Raw genomic sequence first — 15,741 nt, 5'->3', positions numbered from 1 at the left:
CCACAGACTGCACACAGCACAGCCAGTGATCTTCATACAGAGCGCTACATGGCGTTACCAATAAAAAAACCTAAACAGCTTACTTACAAAGGTGCCATAATTGACGCATATCTGTACGTCGGCACTTTGTAAAAACTGAAGAGCGCTGTTGAGTGATACATTTTTGGAGCCTTGAGGGAAGACGTTCGTGGCCTGAAGCCTGCTTGGGACAAAGAAGTATATGCCTGTTTACAAGCATGGCTCTGGACGCAAACAATTTTCCATGAAGTCGTTGACCGTCGTATCTCACAGTGGGGCAAATGTAACAATGGTTATGGTGATTATTTTTGGAATAATAGTTTACTTACCTCTTTTCCATGTGTCTCGGTTTCATTTGACTGCCCTTTATACAGGTTTATGCTATCTGTAATGTTATATCTCACCTTCAGAGGTTCAAATGGATCTGAGCACTATGAGACTTAACTTTTGAGGTTATCAGTCCCCTAGAACTTAGAACTACTTAAACGTAACTAACCTAAGGACATCACACACACCCATGCCCGAGACAGGATCGGAACCGGCGATTGTAGCGGTAGCTCTGTCCCAGAACCGCTCGGCCACCACGGCCGGCTATATCACCTTCAGAAACCACGAGATGGATTTTCATATTCTCTCGCTTGATACGCGTAAACTATTTATATGAAAGGATCTTTTCGTAGGAAAATTACTATTTTAAATTTTGGATATGTTTTTGCTTGGGGCTGGAGTTTTCGAGTTATTCAAGAGACTTTGAGACTCACCGCCATTCTCACACTCAGTCCCCGCCGGATAGTATTTATAGTGTGTTGTTCATGGCAGCCCTTCCTGAAACTCCCCAAAAATTTGTGACTGCAGCGATTATTTCCCACATTACAGGTTTTTTGGTCATTGACTGGTTTTGTTACACCACCCGCTTAATCGAGCACTTAAAAATTGTAAACATGATGTTTATATAAATCTTGGCTAACAGTTTTTTGCATTTGAATAACTTAAAACAAACAGTTACATCATTGTATTCGTGAGGACTTCTGATTAAGAAGATACAGTGCTTGTAAGAGTTAAGTTTGGATTGGAAAATCAAGGTAATTAGTTTTAGTGGAACATTTTCAAAATTCGTTTTTCATTCATCACCCTGACGCGCATGTTGAAATTAATAACATGGATGAAATAGCCAACAGTGCAGGTGCCACAAGAGCCCAGTCAATACAAACTAAAAATAGTCGAATATTGGGAATAGTTCTTGTAGTCAGAATGATGGTGCAGTGGTGGGAGGGAATGCCACGACCAGCGTATCAGAAATTCTGACTGGTGAGGTTTGTGTGTGGTGTGGTGATGTGTTCTGAAAGTTACTTTTTGGACGTATCTCTTGAATATCTCGAAAATCGTGGTTTCCAGCGAAAACGTGTCCCATACAGAATTTTGCTACATTAAATCTCCTACAAAGTGGTACTGTTCATATTTTCTGTAGGACTAATAGTTCGAGCTCAGCAAGCGAGGGAATACGAAAATCTCGCTTGTGGTTTTGAAACACAGATAGAATATTGTGGGTCACATAAAATGACATTAGTAACAACAGGTGAGCCACCTGGTCTGGACATATGCTGCAAACTGACCCGTTACACATCTTTTAGATAAGAGAATCGTTCGAATGGTTTATGGACGTATAACTAACCGACCCACTAATTAAATGTATTATTTTGTTGCAGCAGATTCTAAAGTTGTGCCTGCTATTTCACTATGTCTTTCTATGTATCACATTGCTGGTGTAGCTTTCATAGTAGTGGCAGCACTTGGGTCACTGTTTTGTTTGTGTCACCTTGTTTCAGATTGTGGAGCTGTGCCTGGCTGAGGATGAGTAATAGCATTTTCCTTGCGCCATCTTGTAGCCGCTCATCCTGAGCCATGGCTGCCAAATTGCTGGTGCAGATGTTCTGTTTTCGTCGTCTTCTGATTGCAAGTCCCCGAGTTGTGACTAGCGTGGGTGTTTTGTTTCTGTCGGCTTGTAGTTCCTAACTCCAGAGCCGTGGCTGTCATTGTCACAGGTATTTTGTTTGTATCCTCTTGTGGTTGCAGATCCTAGAGCTGCAGTTGTCACTAACATGGCTCGATGTGTACTTGTGTCATCTTGTGGATGCAGATCGCAGAGCCGTGGCTGTCACTCTGTTGGTGCGGATGTTTTGTCTGTGTCGTCTTGTGGATGCAGATCGCAGAGCTGTGGCTGCCACTTTTGAAGCGAATGTTTTGTATGGGTCGTTTTATGGATGCAGATCATAGATCCGTGGCTGCGACTCTGTTGCTGCAGATGTTTCGTCTCCGTCGTCTTGTGGATGCAAATCCCAGATCCGTGGCTTCCACACTGTTGGTGCGGATGTTTTGTCTGTGTCGTCTTGTGGTTCCTGCTACTCTGTTGGTATGGTTGTTTTATCTGTAGCGTGTTGTGGTTGCAGATCACAGAGCCATGGCTGCCACTCTGTTGGTGCGGATGTTTTGTCTGCATCATCTTGTGGTTGCAGATCCCAGAGCCGTGCCGGCCGCTCTGTTGGCGCGTGTGTTTTGTTTGCATCGTCTTGTGGTTGCAGATCCCAGAGCTGAGGCTGCCACTCTGTTGGAGGGGATGTTTTGTCTACGTCATCTTGTGGTTGCAGATCCCAGAGCCGTGGCTGCCACTCTGTTGGCGCGGCCAGAGCCGTGGCTGCCACTCTACTGGCGCGGGTGTTTTGTTTGCGTCGTCTTGTGGTTGCAGATACCAGAGCCATGGCTGCCACTGTGTTGGTGCGGATGTTTTGTCTGCGACATCTTGTGGTTGCAGTTCCCAGAGCCGTGCCTGCCGCTCTGTTGGCGCGTGTGTTTTGTTTGCATCGTCTTGTGGTTGCAGATTCCAGAGCCGAGGCTGCCACTCTGTTGGAGGGGATGTTTTGTCTACGTCATCTTGTGGTTGCAGATCCCAGAGCCGTGGCTGCCACTCTGTTGGCGTGGCCAGAGCCGTGGCTGCCACTCTGTCGGCGCGGGTGTTTTGTTTGCGTCGTCTTGTGGTTGCAGATCCGAGCGCCGCCACGCGCGGCGGGTGCCAGCCGGACCACGTCCAGCGGCAGCGGCTTCGACTCGTCGGCGCACAGCCCACATCGTCGCTGCTACCTGCGCGGGGGGACGGCGCACGGCCCCTAGGACCGGCCTCCGTCTAGCGGCTCGCGGCGCGTCCGCTTCGCCAGCGGCGCCTCGTCGTCGGGCACCGCCAGCAGGGACCTGCTGGCCACCGTCCACCTGTACGACTAGCGCAGCCGCGGCCGCTGGGCGGACAACCCAGTCCCCGCCCCCCGCCCTCACCGGCTCTGTCGTGTCCCCGTCGGCGCGAGAACCTGTTCGGGGCCAAACGCGTGCGCAGAGCTTGCCGCTCGCTGGATTCGGGACTCAGCGAGCGTTCTGAGTCGTCCGGCGAGTCGGATCTGTCGTCCAAGTCGGCGCCGCCGGCGTCGCACGGCCGGGTCGAGGACTTCCCGGCGACGACGCGCTCGTATCACAGGGGCCCGTGGTTACTGAAGCGCGTGGCCAAGATGTGGCGCTCCGTGAACTCTCACCACAGCCACAACTCTGTCCAGTCTTCTCCTTCTACGGCATCCGCCCCTTCGGTGATGCAGATCTCTGCTGCAGAGAGACATCCTACAAGACTGACGCAACTCAGTGACTCCGTTGCGGATCCCCTTACTATGACTGAACTCGATGATTTCCTGTGTGAGCGATCAGGAAACTCGTCCTCAGGTACTACTGGACAAGTGACGACTGCGCGTGAAGCTCTCGTTCCTGGAAAACAGCGATCGCACGAGTCCATCAGCTCCTCGTCAGCCACTTACTACACTGCTGGTAGTTTCTTCACAGCAGAATCTAACGTATGAACTTAAGCAAGCCCAATTCGAGTGATATTTCCCACTATTCCACTATTTCAGTTTCTTATTACCTTTCTGTATCGACAGCGAGCCTTATAAACTCTAATAAACTTAATCTAAGTGATTGTGGCAATACGTCTACCTGCTATTGAGGTTCCGCTGGACTGTGGATTGCAACTCACATTAGGCAAAAACTCTAATTTAAAAATAATGGCGTGAATTGTGGAAAAGTACCCATCAGAATACTGATCGTAGAATGAAATGGAACAAAACTCGATTTTCATTATGTCTAAGATACTATCTAACCTAGTCATAACAACGTGTGTTAATCATGGGAATAATACTTCGTGCATTAGTGAATATAGTGTATTGTTTCCTATATGGAAACAATGTGTTGTGTACAATTCCGTAGTTTATCAACTTCAATTCTAATCGGCGCACATCAAGTATAAAACGGAAATATAGCTCCAATGGCATAAGCTGGAGCCATTATGAAACAGGTCATACTGAATTATCATAATAACTAAAGTAATAGTCTGAAGTACTGTAATGTGACCAGTAATATCAGTTGGTTCCAGTATGGAATTAATGAGTTTATTGCTGTTACCTGTCAAGTTAAAGTCGACTACGAGCTGCTATTACACTTGTCTGCAAAAACACACTTTCAAACTTCATACATTTGCAGAGCGACACTGAGCTGACTATGGTACCGGACACACTGTTTCCTGATGCAGTGAGAGTGTACTACCTATTGACCTAGTATGAAGGAATTAATTTTACGACGTCTTTAAGAGTCTCGGTATTTTTTTTTAATTCATAGAATGAGCTTTCATTGCCTCTGCAGAATCGAATCGTTGGTTTAACCAATTCAGTGGTGCTACCAAGTTTTAATGAAATGTGATGAGAAACTCATCTCGTTTGTGACTCTGAAAATTCCAGAACGTTTCCTAATGGATGATCTGTCATTAGCTTACACTGTCGCAGCACAGTCAACCGTACATCATTTTGTGATGGAGGACATGCACCTCGGTAGCGTGATATTTACTTTTCCTATGTGTTCCTAGCTTGGTTCCATAAAGCAGTTGATCTCTTACACATCTTTCACCCGAAAAATTGTAAGAGGTATAGTGGTAGCAGCTACGACTTTATTATTGCTCTAAGGTAATAACTTATTAAGAATTCGTTTTTGAATTCATATTCTGTTAGAAATATACAGGTTAAGAGAGCAGTGGAAGACGATAAACTGCAGATTTTGTTTCTTCCATCGTTACAACCCTTATCGATGTTGAAATTGCACTGTGGAATACACTAACGTCATTAGTCTCTCTTGCCGGATAGACGAGGCCCCTGATGTTGGGGAAGACACACGGACGTAAGCTACATACCGAAACGCAATGCACCAGTGTCAAAGAAAGTGATGATCGACCATCACGAGTGGCGCTGTCCAAAGAAGCTACAAAATGATTGATAGCCTGCTTGAAGAGGCGAGATATAGGGCTTCCTTGGCAGCTCTGAAAAACGATCGCAATTTGTCATGACGACGACGCAAAGAGGTTGACGCTTCCAAAGCAAAAACACTTCTTGTAGCAGGGCGGTGTGCATAGCCATTCACTTCCCAAAATTATTACTGCATTTTTCTTGAACTATTTATTAAGCTGCTTTTAAAAAAATCTGTTTAGAAGTGGATTCAGTTACATCACTTCTCTCGATCTCCAGATTTAGAAGTTCGCTTTGTCTCTTTTATTAGTCTCTGCGGTGGAGAAGAATTAGAGAAGAGTTGAACTAGTAACGCAGTTAGAAATCTCATTACTGATGACTACTTTGAAACTCAAACGACTCCATTCAACTTTCAAGATAGAATGTATTTACTTTTTTTAACCCCTTTAAGTCCCAACAACATGAAAACAAAAATATTTTAAAATAACTCACAAAAGTAACTGTTATCGTAGTAAGCAACGGGTACAAGCCGAAATTGGCAAAAAGTAAACCCTCAATTATTGTATGGAGGTGGCTTCGCTTTGGAACATAATTTTAAAATTTTTCACTACGTTAGCCGTTGTAATCAACGAACAGCAATTGACACTCACTTGCTTTAAGGATCTGGTCTCGTTTTGGAATATAGTTATCAAGCACCCATCTTCCCATGTGATACATCTGAAATCAAACTGACATCCTTCATAGACACAATCCTAGAGGGATAAATTTCCTTGAACACATGATATATAAAATATAGTATTACCGAAATGTGATTAGAAGCTCATCTCGATTTTGAATCTGAAAAATGGCCTGAAATTTAATAAATTTTGTATCAAAACCACGTACGGCACCAGTGGCTTAATTTCGAAGCCACTCACAAAAGCAAAAGTGTAAACTCAAATTTACGTTAGGCAGCAGAAGAAGAACATCTTATCCGAGATCTCTACAAAAAAAAAAAAAAAAAAAAAAAAAAAAAAAAAACTCTATTCTAGTTAACCGATTTCGATGAAACTAAGCTACCATTCAGCTCTTACGTTACTGCAAACATCTTGTTTGTAGTAACAAAACATAACACGGCATGCCTACCACGCGCCAAAAGAATAACTAAGACAGTTAATCTTGTGTCTCCCTGACAGGCACGACGTGTTATGTTATGGGAATGATGTTCCAGCGAATTGCGATGCACATAGTAATTTTAATTCTGACGTGCCACCGCACCGCTCGTTTAATTATTTATGTACCTCAGAATTCAATGGAAAGCTTTTGTGTGTAGGTGGCACAAAACGTTTGCAATAACCTTTATGAAGATTTGAAGATAGCAGCTTACTTTTACGAAACCGGTTATCGACAATAAAGTTTTTTTATAGCGATCTCGGTTACGAAGTTCTTCTTCTCCTAATTAATCACTACAGATAGGTCCTACGAACTCAACGAATCAATCTTTCGTTACAATATCTTTAGATATACTTACTTTCAATGTCAGTCAACTCACAAAGGCCGCTATAAATGAACCGTCTGTCACACTCTCCTACAACGATGTAGCTCTGTCTCCTCGCTGATATGGCTTTGGAGGGTATGACGACAGCTACAATGCACTACATTCGTAGAAGTGCCCATAGGTGTGTCTGTGTAGCAGCACCATAGGAGGTTTCATGTTAAAGGCACTGCGGCTTAAAAAAATGTAACGAGCTGGCGGTTTCAGGCAAACAGGGCTGGTTAAACCATCCTATTGACACGTAAGTCACCAAATTCAGGTCAAATTGTAGGACATCCCTTACGTTCAGAGCATTTATTTTGATTTAAAATAGGAATTGAGTGGTTGTAATTCCTATGACCCCTTCGACATTTCGAGAAACAGTTGAAAGTCATTACTATTCAACTAAAAAGATCCATATCATTTTCGCATAAAAACGTTAGTGATTACTGTCCGCCTCAATGATTACTTTGCGTGCTCTGAATCGTTTTGCGAAAATACGCATCGTCTCCTGTTCCAGTCCGATAATGAGGAGCTTCTTGCAAGTTGCGCTAGGGATATAAGGAACGTTGTAGATTTGTATATGAATACTGTAAATATTCAAATAATACTGTACCTTAACCGCTTTTACTATAGGATTATGGAGGTTTCTGTGTACCGAGTTCTGACACATTTTAAATGGCTTCCGGCCAACAACTGTTATGAAGAAGGAGATCCCAGGCTATAAATGAAGTGCTGATTCTCGGAAAAATTCTTCATCGACATATAATTTAGATTTGCTATTCCAACAAACAATACAGGCCACGAGTGTGACGAAATCTTTAACCTAAAGGCTGCTGAATCTTTGTAACATAAATTGTACATAAAACCTGATCGATGTTGTTAAAATAGGTTGCTGATGGTAAAATAATATTCATTAAGACGTTGAAAATAGAAATGGTACATTGAGTTTTAGAAATATGTTACCTACACTCGGCGACTGTTATCATAGCTCGCGAACTTCTTGTAGTCGCACCTGTAACTCGTGCAAAACTCTTTGTTGGGTAAGTACGTGGTGTTTTTCCTTGTATGTCTAAAGGATGATATCTGCACAACGGAATATTAATTACATCTATTTTCATTTGCACTGCAAAACCAAATACGAAGAGTTAATTTTGCCTTCAGCAACAAGGAAAATATGAAGTGTATTATTGTGCGCATTTTGCTAATTTTGTAGCTGTGTTGACTTATTATTCTCTGTTACGCATCTGTTGCAGATTCTCATAAGTCTTGTTGTATGGATGTTTTAAGATGTAGTAAGTACCATGTAGAATTAAAGAAAATATTTTGTAATACGAAATACCTGTCAATCCCTATCTGTTAGTGTAAGGAGAAGGACATCTTGCGACTCATTGTCAGTGTCTATCACAAGTGTACCCAGCCGATTTTCCTCCTTGTTCGGTACCGGAATAATACAAAGTGAATCGATACTTGAATTTATAGTTGTTATTCTCACGAGGTTCTCCAGGACGTACAATCTGTGTACGACGGCTCCAGTGTCATGGGCCTTGCATCAGCAACATAAGATTTATTGTTAAGACTTTTGATTTCTGCCTGCATCTCTCAAAAGGTTGCAGCTGTCTCTATAGTGTATGGTTACTGTTATTAATGTTAATAGTAATGTGTATGTAATATGTGTGTAAACGGCTTGTATTTGTTTCTTATGTCGTTGTTGTTGCTATTGTTACTAAGCACATAGCCTCAGGGCAGCATTCGTTTCACCAAAGTCAATAAACGTTGTGATTATACATTTGTAAAATAAATGCTTTAATGATTTAAAACGACTAACTGATTCAGTGCCGCTTTTCTAATGATCCAGCAACGGATAAAGTATTACGTTCTATCCGTTGTCTTCTTCCTTAGACAAGAGATGCAATTAATAAAATGATCCCATATCAATGAGTAGGAACGTTAAACTGCCACAGTTATATAAACTGTTTAAAGGGAATGTCTAACCTTATATATCTGTTCCAGCGATTCAGGTTTCTGTGTAATAACCTTACTTTATGCTAGCCAGTTACCGAAAGTGTGAGTATAATGGGAACTTTCACTTTCATCATCTTGTTTTAGACTGAATCTATCTACAGGAGTAACATATGCCACAAGAAAACTCATCAGAAATTCTTATTATTTTTATAGTTGTTCTGAAGTTCCGCATATATCTGCCAGCACCGCAAACATTTTCAAATTTGAATCAATCACACAAGTCTCTTTCCTTACTCAGCAACACAAGTGTTAGTTTTACGAGAGGCGTACTCATTATTTGCGCTATAGCAGAACTTTCACCACAAATAAAGAATCCGCGTAAGAAAATAATGAAATATTTTACGATAAAAACTGAAACACATGTATGGAAACATACGGAAGCCATCGGAAAATTATTACCAACTTGAGTTCTTCAATAAATTCTACTCATAAATAGTATGGTCTTATTTTCAGTGAAATAAGCTGTCAAGTTAAGCCTCTGATGCAAGTCATATTGTGTGACACGAGGGTCAACAGTCCTACAGTTTAACAAGGTGAGTAACAGAATTAACTACTACGGGTAAAACAAAGATTTTGTTATATGCCCTAGAACTGAAACGAGCTTATTATTAGTTGTTTCACTCTAAGTTTTGATTACGTAGCCATGTTAAGAGCTAGCGTCATTCAACTACATAGAAAATAGAAAAGGAAAATTTAACAATAAAAAACATATAAATCTTGGTGAAAGTATGGAAGATATGTGTGGCAGAACGTTTAGTACACATGGATGGAGAGCTAGAGGACTTAAAAAGGAACAGTAACTTAGTGAATTATGTGAAAACAGGGAAATGATATTGAAATATTAGGTAGGGGAATATTACATGAATTTATTCAACAGCGAAACACAAAAAGACATTTTCCTCTTTCGTTTCATGCTTCTCTCCAATAATTCACTTTCTTCCCTCTCTTGTCTTGCAGCTCCTTAATACACTATTGCAGATATTCAACCGTAGTCACATATTTTTACAGCTCCTTAATTTTTGCTCAAGAAAATGACGTAAGTAGAAAAAAAGACCAAAGTCAATTTACACTTTGGACATCGTTTGATATATATACTACCTTTTCGAAGAAAAAGGTACATCTATGCACATACTGAAATGAATAGCTATCAGTTGGATCTCATGAGAACGAAGAAAAGTGTAGACTGCGTTCCGCTGAAAATATTTCAGTTGATTTAGGAGCTGTTGTAGAAAGATATGAGGACATGGATGTGACAAAATCGTTCGCTACTTGCCAAGACACTGTACACAGTTCTTAAGAATACACAAGTTAACTTCCAATAGGCATAGAAATTTTTTTTTGGGAAATAGGAATATTCACAGTGTCAGTGCAATAGCGGAGGAGATCGCCAAGTGCGAGGTAAGTAATGCAGAGTTGAAATGGTTTGGCAGAACACTGAATAGGTTGGCGGAAATAAATGTATGTGCTCAGGAAACAATAACCGGGCACTCGGGGATGTGACAGAGAAGGGAACTGTTTGTGAGGTCGGTGATTACAATTAATACAAACCATGAAAGGTCTTGTTATAGTAGACGGTTAGAAAGTTCGTGTTCTCACACCAAAGATAGGAAACAAGACGTCAATAAGCTAGTCCAATGACTTTTTACCATTAGTAGAGAAACAAACAAGATATAAAAGCCTATGCCTCCACATACATCTAAAGACGTCAAACTGCTGACAAAAGTTATTATTGAGACAATATGCATTATATGCACTTGTTGCTCTAGGTTTCCGTGATCATTTTCCACACTTAGTTCATGATTAAAAAATTGGAAATGACACTGTTACGTCTCCAGAATTTTTTTCAGTGACTACATACAGAATGCTGTTCAGTAAAACAAAAGAATATAATTAAATTTCTCTGACCCTTAAACTTTACACCATACAAAGAAGATTGCAATCTCACTGACGATGGATTCTACTGTATGAAATACCTACAAAGACTTTTACTAACCATATCCCATTGACATGGAATTATATCTAATAATACTTTAAAATATAACTCACTTCAGTTTCTCATATGGTGCAATACGAGCATTGTTTATCTTATATTTATAAAACGTGAATGTTCAATTTAAAGCTAGCAGTTCGTGATTTCAGAAGTGACACTTCCAAAATGATTTATCTGAAGCCCACAGAGTTTATCTTTCAGATTCAGCTTACTTGAGTTACAAATATTTCGATTACGAAAGTGCAATAGATTAGCTAAAGTAACTTGCATTTCAATAGAGTGAGTTGATTTTAATTTACTGATTTCTTTGAGAACGAAGTCTTTGGCGATGGCATTGATGTAATTCGGGTAAAACCTCGAGCTTTTGAGGATTATCTCCATCATCTTCATCAAGGCCAACCGTCTGCCCAAACCACTGTTGCACTGGCGTTATATAACCCATGACGGCGTCTGATTGGTAGGTAATTTCGAAATGCCATCGCCGATAATGTCGACGTCTGCGCTGGTGGCACCACTGCCTTTTTAGTAGCGTAAACATTGTGAGGAATACACTCCTTCTCTGCATTAATAGGTTGCTTCTCTTCACCGCTAAGATTGTATCTGCTATCACGGTTTAAGATCCTCTTGCTCTGGTTGACATGATATAAAGACAGCGGTCACCAAGAAAAGGAAACGTGAAAATGCTGAACATTCATGGGAAGAGTCACCAATTTTATTCCTTCCTTAATACGAAGCTACGTTCAGGGAAACAGAGAGAATCATGGGAAGGCGAGATGTAGGATCCATTTTACGACCTCCTAAGAAGAATAAAAAGATGTTATGGCATGGTAAGGACAGTCTTGGCCTCGTGGTAGTGGGGATTTATTGACAGGGGATGTCCAGTTAGATCGGTCAGTCCGTCCGTACGTTACCCGCCGCTGTTTAGAACATCAGGGGAATATTAAAAATCTAGGACAGGTGGAACCGGCAGTTCCTGAGCTCAGCCTTACAAAAGAACTACAAAATACTGTTTGACGAAACAAACGTTTTGCTCCAACTTCTACACACTGAGATTCTGTAATTAAAAAGGCTGGAAAATTATAAATGTGAAAAACGAATGTACGTTGACACTCCTTGTGACAGCCTTCAATAAAGACCGACCAGTCAGAAAAGTTCTATGAGCTGTAAAATAACAATTACGCGTTGCCCATTCACAGAATGTAACTCTCGCGCGGAAATCGTTCCCATGCAGCTCCTTGGTCAGTGACAGGCTATACGGGCGAAAGCTGAGGCCGTGTACTACACGCCACACAGATGTGAGACTGACACCAGCGACTGCAGCAACGGCTCGTAAGCTGACATGAGGATCGGGGACCGACAGCTGTGGCCGACCGGTTCTAGGCACTTCAGTTCCGAACCGCGCTACTGCTACGGTCACAGGTTTGAATCCTGCCTCGGGCATGGATGTGCGTGGTGTCCTTAGGTTTAAGTAGTTCTAAGTTATAGGGGACTGATGACCACAAATGTGAAGTCCCGCAGTGCATAGACCCATTTGAACCATTATTGAGGATCGTGGTCTACTGCAGCTAAAACCTCTCCATACCCTCATTTCTTGCAGTTCTTGGTCTCTTACTGTGGCGCATTACCAAGCTGCCTGTTTCCCGAAGTCGTTGTTCGGCACGTAAGAGCGTAATCACTGTCAGAGCTCTTCGCCTAGGATATCTCACGGGATATACCATGGCTGCTTCAGTGGCATCGTGTTGGCACTCGCCGAGCAACAGCAACATATCAACGTACTCGTTGTTCGTGTATGCCATCTTCATCCGATGTCAGTAACTGTGGTACATTGAGCCCCGGTTTGTTTCTGTTGTTTGAACTGTCGGGTATACGGCCGCGTGCCGTGACAGTCGACAGTGTAACAGCGCATCGAGGAAGTTTCTCACTCCGTGACCCCTGCGACATTACAACTCGGCCGCACCACATTTAGAAGGCGCATTGCGTTATTGGCAGTGTGTGTGGCATCTGCCTCTGTAACTTTGAAGGGTTGTAGTTTCCAAATTAAAAGTGACAGTTATGTAATTAAAGTTGATGTATACACAGCTGGTGTTACTGATTCCAGTGCGTGATAGAAGCAACTATTGTTCAATTTAAAAAATTGTGTCTTTTAGCTGTAACTCATTGGATAACTACACAATAAACTATGTTCATATCTCCGCAGACAGTGTAACGTTTCTTATAGTGACCTACCGCAGTAAATATTTCCGTCGCGTATTACTTTGTAACTTACAGAGGCGCAGTTAGTAAAACACAATGTATGTGTGCACACAAATACAATGGCATCAGTAGAAGCCATTGTCAGTTAACAAGAGATGGGAAATAGTTCTTACGTAAAAATGGGCATCAAGCATCACTAAATAACAAAATGGAGACCTGTAATGTGTGAAAGTCTAATCCGATTCAGACATTGTGACACATAAGCGGGCTCCAAGCAAGTATAACAGAATAGGAATAAAAAATAATTAACATGTGGAGTGACACTGAAGTTACGTTATGATCAGGCAATGTAATATCGCGATTTAATTAACGAATAAAATCACAATGGGAGGTACATGTGTTTCGAAACGTCTCCACCACCTACTCACTACTGCTGCAGTCGCCGGCCGCGGTGGTCTCGCGGTTAAGGCGCTCAGTCCGGAACCGCGCGACTGATACGGTCACAGGTTCGAATCCTGCCTCGGGCATGGATGTGTGTGATGTCCTTAGGTTAGTTAGGTTTAAGTAGTTCTAAGTTCTAGGGGACTGATGACCACAGATGTTAAGTCCCATAGTGCTCAGAGCCATTTTTGAACTGCTACAGTCAACAACACTACACCAGGTTACCCACACTATGGGCAACAAACATCGACATAAAACTCTGAAAACTTATAGTTATGAGCAATAGTTGAGGGTGGCCCTATGGTGACCTCAACATACAGATCTTTTTGGGTGTGCACGATTCACGCTCTTGCTCCCACACGGCCACCACATCTCAATACACAACACATATGCTAGTAAACTGGCTGCCGTCATAGTGCTCCATACTGCCACACTGTAGCATCAGCCTGGAAGTGTGTCAGCTGCCTACCAGTTACTGTGGATCACAAAAGCAACTCCTAGTGCTCTGTACTTCACAGCAATAACAAAGCTCCACTGCTCACTGCCTCTGACTGTGGTTGTTGTTTTCTTTTGCCTCTGGTAAAAGGCACCAAACCGTCCTCCTGGTACATGATATCTATAAGAGATTGACTACGACCCGTGGTGACCATTATGACCATGTTTACAACCAATCTTCGGGACACATCACGTTGTAGACTGGAACTTCTATCTGGGCAGTTGGCCGCCAATCAGCTCGGCGGTAAGCCCCAAGTTTGTCGCGCGATGACAACTTGCGCCCGCCACGCCACCAGCACACAAGTGCGGACAGAGCCCCGTAGCAGGAGGGTCGCCGCCCCAAGGCTCGCCCACCACTGCCCCCTGTGACTCCCGGCAGATCCAGGCCCAGCCCGCCGATGCGGGCAAACCCAGCTGCCCAGACGACGCGCGGCAGGTCGGTCCGCCGCTTCCACCGCGGAGGCTTCCAGAGACGTTGCCGTAACCACTCGGTCCAGCTGACTCTTCTCCACCGTGTTCTAAAGCTCCAGCTAGCCTCAGTGCGGGGCAACTGCGGCTCGTACGCCACCAACGGCTTTCTCTGGCCAAACTTATGAGTTACAAGGCAGCGCAACGACGGCCGGCTGAGCGGGAAGGAACTCAACTGTGCTTTGAAATCGACGCCACTTAAAAACTGTTACTAATTAAATTGCTTGGTAGTTTTTTGGGTCAGTAGTGTCTCCCTTATTACGGAGAGACTGTATCATTTTCCCATGATAGGGTCGACATGGGTACTACGGATGTGGCATGGTTAATTGTAAGCGTGGTCTGATACACTTCCTGTCACCACCCTCTTACCCCCATCCCCTTCCAGGGGACGGAATATATCTACACCGAATGTCTGCGTGTAATGTTTTTCATGTGAAAGAAGACGACAGTTTTCTAAATGTTGGCGAATTTTATAACTGAGACGGACTTTACTAACCAATTATTCACCTGGTAGGATGTGAGAAAAAGCCTAAAAAGAAATCCAGGCTGGCACACAAACCCTCTCTGTTAATATGCCGTGTGGTTTCGATCCGAGTCTAGCGCACCAAACATCCTACAAGCGACGGTTTAACACGCACGGTAATATGGTGGATCTTATCGACTGAGAGCATAAGGACAAATTTCCTGTCACTGGTTATTGTTTCTTGTTTCCACATATCTCAGACTCCGTGATTTTACTTATTTAAATACCTGAGCTACCATTCTAACCTCGTCAGGGGGTTTCACTGCTGCTCTTTTTATTTCTTTCTTGTTTCCACTAGGCTCTGTGCTTTTGATCTCAGTATGCTCTTATAAATTTTTATTTAAATCTATCGATAGCACAAATATATAATTATTGTTAAGCCTGAAGAAGCATAGACGGAAATCTAGGAAATGTTCGAGAGGGGTATTGAAATTTAGGGTGAAAGGATACCAATGATAAGGCGCGCTGATGGCATTCCTGTCGGTATGACGGTGAAGGAGAATTACAGAAGCTGTTGAATAAAACGAACAGTCTAATGAGTACAAAATGTGGATTAAGAGTAAACCGAAAAAAGGCGCAAGTAACTAAAGTAACAGAAATGAGAACAGCCAGAAGCTTAGCATAGAAGTAGGAGAAGTTAAGGACTTTTACTAACTTGGAAGCAACTTAATACAAGAAAAGGGCATTCCTGGACAAGAGAAGTATACTAACATTAAAATAGGTTTAAGGTGAGGAAGAAAACTATGAAAATTTACAT

The 15,741-nt window shown here is 42.5% G+C and overlaps 1 protein-coding gene across 1 annotated transcript in view; it reads left to right on the top strand.

Moving 5' to 3' along the window:
• Positions 1–8,609, top strand: part of LOC126278537 (galanin receptor type 2-like) — a 1,269,802-nt gene extending 1,261,193 nt beyond the window's left edge. The window contains exon 7 of the mRNA XM_049978712.1: positions 3,058–8,609. Coding sequence (XP_049834669.1) covers positions 3,058–3,183 — 126 coding nt within the window. The 3' untranslated portion in view covers positions 3,184–8,609. The remainder of the gene's footprint in view (positions 1–3,057) is intronic.
• Positions 8,610–15,741: the final 7,132 nt, after the last annotated feature.

Source organism: Schistocerca gregaria, chromosome 6 (assembly GCF_023897955.1).
Source record: "Schistocerca gregaria isolate iqSchGreg1 chromosome 6, iqSchGreg1.2, whole genome shotgun sequence".
Classification (NCBI taxonomy): Eukaryota; Metazoa; Arthropoda; class Insecta; order Orthoptera; family Acrididae; genus Schistocerca; species Schistocerca gregaria.
The sequence above is the reverse complement of the archived record's forward strand: the minus strand, read 5'-3'. Positions and strand labels throughout refer to the sequence as shown.